The 9775-nt window shown below is 33.4% G+C and overlaps 1 protein-coding gene across 2 annotated transcripts; it reads left to right on the top strand.

Moving 5' to 3' along the window:
* Positions 1 to 405: 405 nt before the first annotated feature.
* On the top strand, positions 406 to 7319 carry LOC143604033 (homeobox-leucine zipper protein GLABRA 2-like). 2 transcript variants are annotated; one of them, XM_077080635.1, is made up of 11 exons: positions 406 to 617; positions 1497 to 1717; positions 3661 to 3778; positions 4178 to 4372; positions 4458 to 4841; positions 5401 to 5502; positions 5565 to 5774; positions 5850 to 6024; positions 6125 to 6396; positions 6479 to 6565; positions 6634 to 7319. In XM_077080635.1, exons 1-11 carry the CDS (start codon positions 522 to 524, stop codon positions 7009 to 7011), a joined length of 2238 nt encoding a protein of 745 aa, XP_076936750.1. In that variant the 5' UTR covers positions 406 to 521; the 3' UTR covers positions 7012 to 7319. The 2 variants fall into 2 exon arrangements, with proteins under 2 accessions (XP_076936750.1, XP_076936751.1); XM_077080636.1 differs by having other exon boundaries at positions 406 to 627; positions 1516 to 1717.
* Positions 7320 to 9775: the final 2456 nt, after the last annotated feature.

Here is a 9775-nt window from a genome sequence, read left to right as displayed (position 1 = left end):
TAAAAAAGTATAACAAATAAATAATGTTTTTTTTAAAATTTACTCATAACCCATTTACAATCATAAATAAAAAGTCCTAGTCATAAATACTCATTATCATTTATCATCATCCCCTACTCATCCATCAAATACTTGTTTTCTTTTTCTTTCCATTTACATCCTCACTACCTTACTAGTCAATTCCACATACCATAGTTGATTAGTTTCATTCATATTCATAAACACCACCTAACTAACCACCAAAATAAGTTGGTTGTAACAACACAATAGTGGCTGGCTAGGGAGGCTACTAGTCCAACAGGTCAACCCCTACCATCCCCCACTAACTAATTAATATCACTCACATTCTCTCTCCCACTCCTTTCTTTTCTTTTCTTTTCTTTTCACCCTCCATATCTCTACATCTTCACAGTAACATTCACCGGTACCAGTAACAGACAATCGTACCTCCGTCATGACTAATCCGTAACAAACTCACACACTGTGCTCGTTATTGTTATTGTTATCGTCATCTTTACGTCATGTCATCTTCCAATGATATTAATAATAATAATAATAATAATCAACCGGCCTCTTCGAAGCAGCTGTTTCCGTCTACGTCTCTCTCGCTCACTCTCGTAAGTCATCGTTTATCGTCTTCCATACGATTTTCAATCTGTATGTAATTTATATACGTCGTCGTTTAGCTTCTGCTGCCGTATCGTTTGATTCAGAAACTGTATGCGAATTAGCTTTAATATACTGTTGTATCGTCTGATTTTTATTTTAATTTCTGTATGTGATTAGATTTTATATACGTACGTCGTCATTTGATTTTGATTTCTGTAGGCGATTAATTAGGTTTTATATACGTACGTCGTCGTTTAGCTTCTTCTGCCGTATCGTTTGATTTAGAAACTGTATGCGATTTTGCTTTTATATACTGCTGCATCGTTTGATTTTTATTTTAATTTCTGTATGTGATTAGATTTTATATACGTCGTCGTTTAATTTCATTTCAATTTCTGTAGGTGATTAATTAGGTTTTATATACGTCGTCGTTGTTTAACTTTTGATTTTGATACTGTATATATATATATATGTATGTGATTTAGTGCTTCTTCTGTATCGTTTGATTTCAATTTCTGTATGTGATTAGCTTTTAATAATATACGTCGTCGTTTAGCTTCAGCTGTATCGTTTGATTTCAATTACTGGCGATTAGCTTCGTTTTAACTTATTCCGTACGGTTTGATTTTGAAACTGTATGGGATCTAGCTTTTATATACGTCTTCGTTTAGCTGCTTCTTCTGCCGTATCGTTTGATTAAGTTTTCCACACATCGTCGTTTTACTTTTGATTAAGTTTTCCACACATCGTCGTTTTACTTCTTCCGTACCGTTTGATTTTGATACTGTATGTATGTGATTAGGTTCTATATATATACGTCGTCGTTTAACTGATGATTAGGTTTAATTTTAAACCGTTTGATTTTGAAACGGTGTTTATAACGGCAGGGAATATTTCGTGACGGAGATGACGGCGGAGCTAACACGACGGTGACTGAGATCAGCAGTGAGACATCCGGAGCGGCGAGATCACGATCGGATGACGAGTTCGATGCCGATCCTGACGTGGATGACGGAGACGACGGAGCTAATGATGATAAGAATAAAAGTAATAAGAAGAGGAAAAAGTACCACCGCCACACCGCTGATCAAATCCGTGAGATGGAAGCGTACGTCATTCTCTCTTTTGTTATTATTATTATTATTATTATTATTATTATTATTATTATTATTATTATTATGTGGACGCCCTTGATCTGACTTAAATTACGCCGTCGTTGATTTATCGGAGCTGTAAGCTGTTAGTTTATCGCTATCATATTACCCGGTTGTGTATTTTTTTTAGTTAGTTGGTTCGGTTTCATTCATAATATAATGTTAGCAATCGTGTTCCTAGACATGCATCTAGCTCTACAAGCGAGCTCAGGTCAGCTCGTTTTGACTTATGAGAGCTCAAGCTCGATGCGATTCAAGCTCGAGCTCATTAGTGGTGCATTTTAGTAGCTAACGTTAGCAATCGTTTTCCTGATCATGCATCTAGGGGTGCAAACGAGCCGAACACGGCTCATTTTGACTTACGACAGCTCAAGCTCTATGCAATTTAAGCTTAAGAGACCTTTTTTTTCAAGCTTGAGCTTGGCTTAAGATACCTTTTTTTTCAAGCTTGAGCTTGGCTTGAGCAGACTCGTTTATTGATTATTAATTAATTTATAAATATTTTTAGTATTTTATATATAATATAATATGTATTATTTAGTGAAATTTTTTTTCACTATTTATTATATATAATAAATATTTAAACATATATATTGAACAAAAGCTATATAAATACGACTCATTTAGTCTATTTAGACTTGCGATATTGATAAGTGAAGCTCGAGCTCATGCTCAGACTCGTTTATTTTTAGGCTCGAGCTTGTTCAAGTTGTGCTTGCATCAAGCTTTTAACGTGCCAATCTTAAATAGCTCATGAGCCTGCTCGGCTCGTTTGCACCGCTGGGAGTGAATTAAAGTGACATCAACATAAATTTACATCACCAGAAACCTAGTTTTCGAATTCATGAAAATTTACATGGAAGATGAGAACTGTAGAAGCATTTGAAAATTAAGAACATGCTAAATTGTGAGAGGGTGGACAGTCATAATCAAAATAGTGTATAAAAGAATCATTCAAGAATATGGAGGTGGTTGGGTAAGATGATACATTGAATAGGATCACTAATTCAGCTTTAAAGAAAGAACAAAAAAGGGGAAAGCTACTGTTAATCAATATAAAAAAATAAATAACTAAAGGTCATCATGAATGCCCTTTCTTTTCTCGTATAATTTAATAATAAAGTGTATAGGCCAAAGTCATGAAAGGAGAGGCAACTACTAACCACAGCATGTGTGTCCGCATATTTTAAAGCACAATATAGTCACATGTGTGTATAACAAATATAAATATTCATTATTCAATGTCATACAATGTCTTTTATGTACACTTTACAGATTTGGTCCTTTGAGAGTAGTGGGAAGTCATTACTTTACCTACAAAGTTATATTTTATTTTGTATTCACTTGGTGTTGAATAATCTTCATATAATTACTTTACCTACAAAATTATATTACTTTACCTAATTTTTTTTAAAAAAATATTTACTTGCCTTCAAAGTTATATTTTTATTCACTTGGTGATGCCATTCTCTATTGATTTGGTTTGTTTGTTTTTTATGAAAGAATTGATTTGGTTTGTTAGTCACATATTTTAAAGCACAATATATAGTCACATGTGTGTATAATAGATATAAATATTCAATGCCTTTGTCTACACTTTACAGATTTGGTCCTTTGAGAGTTGTGAGAAGTCATTACTCTACCTACAAAAGTATGTCTTTATTCACTTGTGTTGAATAATCTTCATAATTATTAAATTTGATTGTTAGCCATTGTTAAATTTAAATGTGGAAAATTTGCATTAATATATGTATACAACATGATTTATAAAGAACCATTTTGTTAGTTTAAATCCTTCTTTTTAACATGTTAGCATATTGGATAATATACAATTAGCATGTCAGCATGGCATCATGCATGATTCACTATAGACTAATGGTTGACCTCTAATTTACAGACTGTTTAAGGAGTCACCTCATCCAGATGAGAAGCAAAGACAACAGTTAAGCAAACGGTTAGGTCTTCATCCCAGACAAGTAAAGTTCTGGTTTCAAAATCGTCGTACCCAAATCAAGGTGTTCATATTTACAATCATGAGATTTAGTTATCAGGGCCGGCTCAACGAATGTGGAGGCCTAAATCAAAACAAGATTTTGGGGCCTTTTCATAACAATTGTTAAGAAAAAAAATTGATTATTATAAGTTTTGAGCTCATAACCTATACATTAGTAACAACCAAGTTTACTATCACACCAATACATTACTTCGACTTTACTATACCCACTATAACATATCTATATATAATGTTTTTTTTATTTGGAGGCCTTAACTGAGTGGGGGCCTAAAGCCCTAACTTGTTTTCGCTGTCCCACGAGTCACCCCTGTTAGTTATATGCAACTACTTATCAAATTTCACTTCATATTGTGTTTTTTTATGTTAAAAAGTGGAGAATTTAACTGTGTTGATGTTGCAGACTATACAGGAACGCCACGAAAATTCGTTATTAAAATCAGAATTGGATAAATTAGGTGAAGAAAATAAGTTATTAAGGGAGACAATCAAGAAGGGTACCTGTACTAATTGTGGTTTTGGTAGTTCTAGTAAGGATGTCACCACTTACATTGATGAACAACAGCTTCGGGTCGAAAATGCCAAACTTAAAGCTGAGGTTGTATACTTATCAAACCATATTATTAAATAAAAAATAATTGTAAACCATCAAATGCTTATAAATAATCTGGAGTTTTATCTAGATTGAGAAGCTAAGGACATCAGTTGGGAAATATCCACAAGGAGCATCTGCATCACCAACAAACTCATGTTCTGTAACAAATGACTATGAAAACAAAAGCTCATTAGATATGTGTAGTGGGGTATTTGGGCTTGAAAAATCTAGAGTAATGGAGATTGTAAATCTTGCTATGGAAGAGCTTGTACAGATGGCTAGTGCTGGTGAACCACTGTGGGTCAAGAGCTTTGAAACGGGCCGAGAAATACTTAATTATGATGAATACTTGAACAAGTTCTCTACTGCGGATTCAACCAATGTTCAAAGGTTAAGATTCGTCGAGGCTTCTAGAGATAGCGGTCTTGTTTTTGCGGATCTCCCACGCCTAGTTCAAAGTTTCATGGATGTGGTACGGTTACCTAATTTGGATTAATTGCACTCATACTATTCAACGGGTCAAAATGGGTCAAAGCGGACATACTGGGTTGGATTGACGTGTTAACACTTTTTTGTTCAATTTTAAAAATGTTTTATAAAAAAATTAATGCTTTAAGTATGCTTACTTATTATATGAAATAATAATCTAAATCTTCAATAAAACGGTTAAGGATGTCATATGCATAACAATTTACTCTAGGTGACTTTCAATCTATTTGCTTTAAGTATGCTTACTTATTATATGAAATAATAATCTAAATCTTCAATAAAACGGTTAAGGATGTCATATGCATAACAATTTACTCTAGGTGACTTTCAATCTATTTGACCCGTTAGTCTCGTTTGAGATAAAGGCAGCCCAAAAGACTACAATGGTAGAATCTTGAATTTTATATTTGCAAATAAATGGTTAGTGGCATTTGGTTTATCTTCTACTTGCATTTTCTAGTTGATATGATAATATAATGGTAGAATCTTGTTTGGATATAGTTATTTTGTTATCACTTTTGTAAGTTTATTTGTTATTGCAGAAAGAATATGAGGAGATGTTTCCATGCATGATCTCAAAAGCAGCTACCCTTGATGTTATTTGTAACGGGGAAGGTGCTAACAGAAAGGGTGCGGTTCAACTGGTAAGTTAAACAATCTACCTAAATTTAGTCAAAAGTCCGTTGATATTTGGCATTGGTTTCAGATGTTTGCTGAGCTTCAAATGCTAACACCTTTGGTGGTCACAAGAGAAGTTTATTTTGTTAGATATTCCAAGCAATTAAATGCTGACACGTGGGCGATTGTTGACATTTCCATTGACAATGTAGAAAAAAACATCGATGCCTCCTTAGCGAGATTTAGAAAACGTCCATCTGGTTGCATCATTGAGGACAAGTCAAATGGTCATTGTAAGGTAAAGCATCATATCACACAATTAATATCATTATTTAGTTCTGTTATTTAAGATATATCCAATGTGTTATGTTAGGTGACATGGATAGAACACTGGGAATGCCAAAAAAGCATATCTCATTCTATGTTTCGTGCAATCATAAATAGCGGCCTTGCTTTTGGAGCAAGGCATTGGTTGACCACACTGCAGCAACAATGCGAGCGCCTTGTGTTCTTCCTTGCTACAAATGTTCCTACTAAGGATTCTTGTGGTATTTCAATTTGTGTTAATAATACTTAATATTAGTAAATAATAACCTTCAAATTTTGTTACATATATTGTTTATATATGACACGTGGACGTTGAATCAGGTATTGCTACACTGGCAGGAAGGAAAAGTATATTAAAACTGGCACAAAGAATGACATGGAGTTTTAGTAGAGCACTAGGAGCCTCAAGCTATCACTCATGGAAAAAGATACCTAGTAAGACCGGATATGACATACGGGTGGCTTCTAGAAAGAATCTAAATGATCCCGGAGAACCTTTAGGTGTGATACTTTGTGCGGTTTCATCTGTATGGTTGCCCGTTTCTCACACTCTTCTTTTTGATTTCTTGAGAGACGAAACTAGAAGAAATGAGGTATGCGTTTAAGTGTTTAACTAGTCAAACGCTTTCGGTCTTGTTTTATTAATGATGTTAATATTGTTGTTTAATTATCAAGTGGGATATTATGTCAAATGGTGGTCCAGTTCAATCCGTTGCCAGCCTGGAAAAAGGACAAGATCGCGGAAACACGGTCTCCATCCATGTAAGATTTGACTTATATAAGTCAAACATAAAACTAACTAACCGATGATATTAACTAATATAATGCAGACAATGAAGTGGAAGGAGAACATGTGGATGATCCAAGACAGTTGCACAAACGCGTACGAGTCGATGGTGGTATGTGCACCAGTGGCTATGACCACAATGCAATCCATAATGGCAGGCTGCGACTCTAGCAGTATCGCCATACTACCCTCGGGTTTCTCAATTCTACCAGACGGGATTGAAACACGCCCTTCGGTGATAACATCAAAAGCAAATAATCAAAATTGGGAATACGGGTCGTTGCTAACCGTTGGATTTCAAATCCTCACAAGTGACTCGCCCTTATCTAAACTTAGTACCGAATCAGTGGATTCGGTTAACACGCTTATTTCAAGCACCTTGCATAATATCAAGACTGGTTTACAATGTGAAGATCAGTGATCTTACATTCTTACTGCTATAATATATATAGATATACTTATGCAACAATAATAATTTTCGAGTTTAAGGATAGTATTTTGCTCGCCCGCCCGCCCCATATCCGTAAAATTTGGCTTTTTCCAAGTATTAGGTGAAAATGTCTTGGTACAAGTAAATATTTTGGTGGGCTTTGAAAGGTTAATCAGGTTTGAATCTGTGAAGAAAATTAAGATACTAATTATTGGAGTTGTGTGTGTTATAACTCTTTGATTATGGTTAGTTAAATTACAGTGGTAATTGTATGCTTTTGTGGCTGAATAAATTTTTTGAATAATATATTACTTTTTCTTGAATGCATTTACATTGTTACATATAATATATATATACATCTCATGTTTCAATTTTTCAATTTGATAGTTTTGACTCGTTGACTAACATCGATCATTTGACATGTTTAACACCCGTTTCTGTGCTGTTTATTAACGTCGAATAGAGAAGGTTTTATTTAACTGGCCAAGCGAGAAGCTAGCCACATAAGTACAACATTAAAAAAATAGTCCCGGACTAATGCCAACAAAAACCTCTGCAATCTTTCGAAGACAGGTTCACCATCCTCGGCCTATGCTTAATCGAAGGAAATCCAAGGCTTTTAATATCGCCAACCAAGTTGACTACCGGCTTACGTGTAAACATCAAGTTGTTTCTTGCCTTTTACAAACACCAATTCGTGATGAGACAAACCGCTTGGGACGCTTTCGCCTTCGTTTAAATACTCAAAAAGTATTTTTTTTTTTTATTGTTACTTCAAGAAACATATGTTTTATTTACGCTCTAAAAATGAAATGTTATATAAACGTCCATAAATGTGTGTAGTCATGTGACACATGAGTATAAACTTTTCCCAAGCAATGCATCTATTCCACAACAAATCCTTATATTTTCTGCTTTATCACCCGTGTTTACCTTTATTTTTCATAACCAAATAGTTTATGTTAAACTATGTTATAACCTTACAAATTTTACAAACTATTATAAATACACTAATATAAAGAAAAGAAATTACGGCTTGGACCCAGAGATAAGTTAATTAAAGAGAAAATCTCTAAAATAGTCATTTTAAACAGGAAGATTTGGATTTAGAAATCCGTCAGACTTTTAGGTTTTTAAAAATAATCAAATTCAAAAAGATCGAATTAGATCTTGACAAGTAAGCTAGTTCGGCAGAGTATGCACTCTTGTAGCCGGCACACAAGAAAAAGAAAAAGAAAAAGAAATAATAATGTTACATCAACCATCATCCAGCTACTAGGGAGCCAGATTTATAGTTTTTTTAGATCACATAAGAGCCCCGGATCCTTTGTAGTCAGGTTACCAACTTCTCGGCAACACAAGAGCCGGCTCCGCCACAAATACATGAAAATGGTTTTATCAACTTTTCAGCTACACAAGAGTCCCGTCTCCTCCGCTAACTTAGGTGTTTGTCAGCTCTCTTGTAATCGAGTTAGTCCATTGTAAGATAACGGTTTGAATATTTTGTGAACCCCAACGGTTTTTTTACTTAATTAGAGATATATCAATCTCTAATTAAGTCTTTTTAGATTTAATTTTTTATGTAAGGTGAACAGTAAATGTCTATTATTTTAAAAAACTTCTAAGATGTAAAACTTTAAATAACACGTGGCTGCCACGTAGCCTTCCACCATGCATATTAGACACGTTATAGTTTGTGACATTATATTATGCATCACCAGAAAACAAAATTTTCAATCTACTTGAAAGTTAAAAATATTATTATGATAAACAAATATAGATATTATACTCTTACATATGATCTTCGACTCACGGATGTTTAAAGAATCCGGTGGAAGACATCATAGTTAATTAAAAAGGTGTTATGAATTATTGACGAAAAGGTGGATGACACAATTGTCAAACACCTTTATTCACCACGTTTTATTCACAATTGTCAAACTATTGAAATGTTCATCAATAGTTTATATTGTCGGTAATTTACTTTTTGCACAGTAGTTTTTGCTTTATAAATAGAATGTATTTGTAACGAAGTTAATCATCCTGGTAGAACTAACAATTCACATATATCTCTTCACTCTCTTGTCTCTCAGATATAATAAAGTTCAATTATCATTTCAATAATCTTGTTATAATTAGAGCTAATATCATAACACGTTATCAGCACGAGCCGCTTATATCCTAACCAAGAAAGGTAATAGACACAAAGGTATCTACATAAGCATCATAAACACTTCTTTAATTATGTGCATTAGATATATATCTATGCATATACATATACTAACTAATATACTGAGTAATAGCAATAATGTGTATAAACATTGTTATTAAAATTTGATAACTATTTTAGAAGTTAGATTTATTTACACTAACAATTCTATTCTTATTATTGTGCATACTAATTATATATATATTTTATAAAATAAACTGTATTTAATATCTTATTTATTATCTTACTTTAAAATAATTAATATTATATATTATATATATACACACACACACAAACGGTAATATTACCGTTATAAACGGTAATATAACCGTTATAAATGGGTTCTAAACCTCCACTATAAATAACCAATCATTAACCCCATTTCATTTACAACAAACATTCTTCTTATTAAATTTATCCAAGATAAAATTCTCAAAATGATTCACCCGGTTTTGATGTTGGTCACTATAATGCTTATACTACTTCTCATTCTAATTTTTAATCTCCCATCTGAAGAGTTCGGCATGTTCTTTTTCTTTTATATGT

This window comes from Bidens hawaiensis, unplaced genomic scaffold (assembly GCF_021521415.1).
Source record: "Bidens hawaiensis isolate Kalapana, Puna unplaced genomic scaffold, B.hawaiensis_p1.1 tig00063757_1, whole genome shotgun sequence".
Taxonomy (NCBI): Eukaryota; Viridiplantae; Streptophyta; class Magnoliopsida; order Asterales; family Asteraceae; genus Bidens; species Bidens hawaiensis.
Note: the sequence above shows the minus strand (reverse complement) of the source record. Positions and strands in the feature narration are given on the sequence as shown.

Excerpts from the sequence above, each read along its gene's own strand:
- LOC143604033 (XM_077080635.1), top strand. The coding sequence starts at position 522 with ATGTCATCTTCCAATGATATTAATAATAATAATAATAATAATCAACCG. Across the intron at positions 3,779-4,177 it reads ATCGTCGTACCCAAATCAAG|ACTATACAGGAACGCCACGA; the intron begins GTGTTCATATTT and ends TTGATGTTGCAG. Across the intron at positions 6,566-6,633 it reads GAAACACGGTCTCCATCCAT|ACAATGAAGTGGAAGGAGAA; the intron begins GTAAGATTTGAC and ends AATATAATGCAG.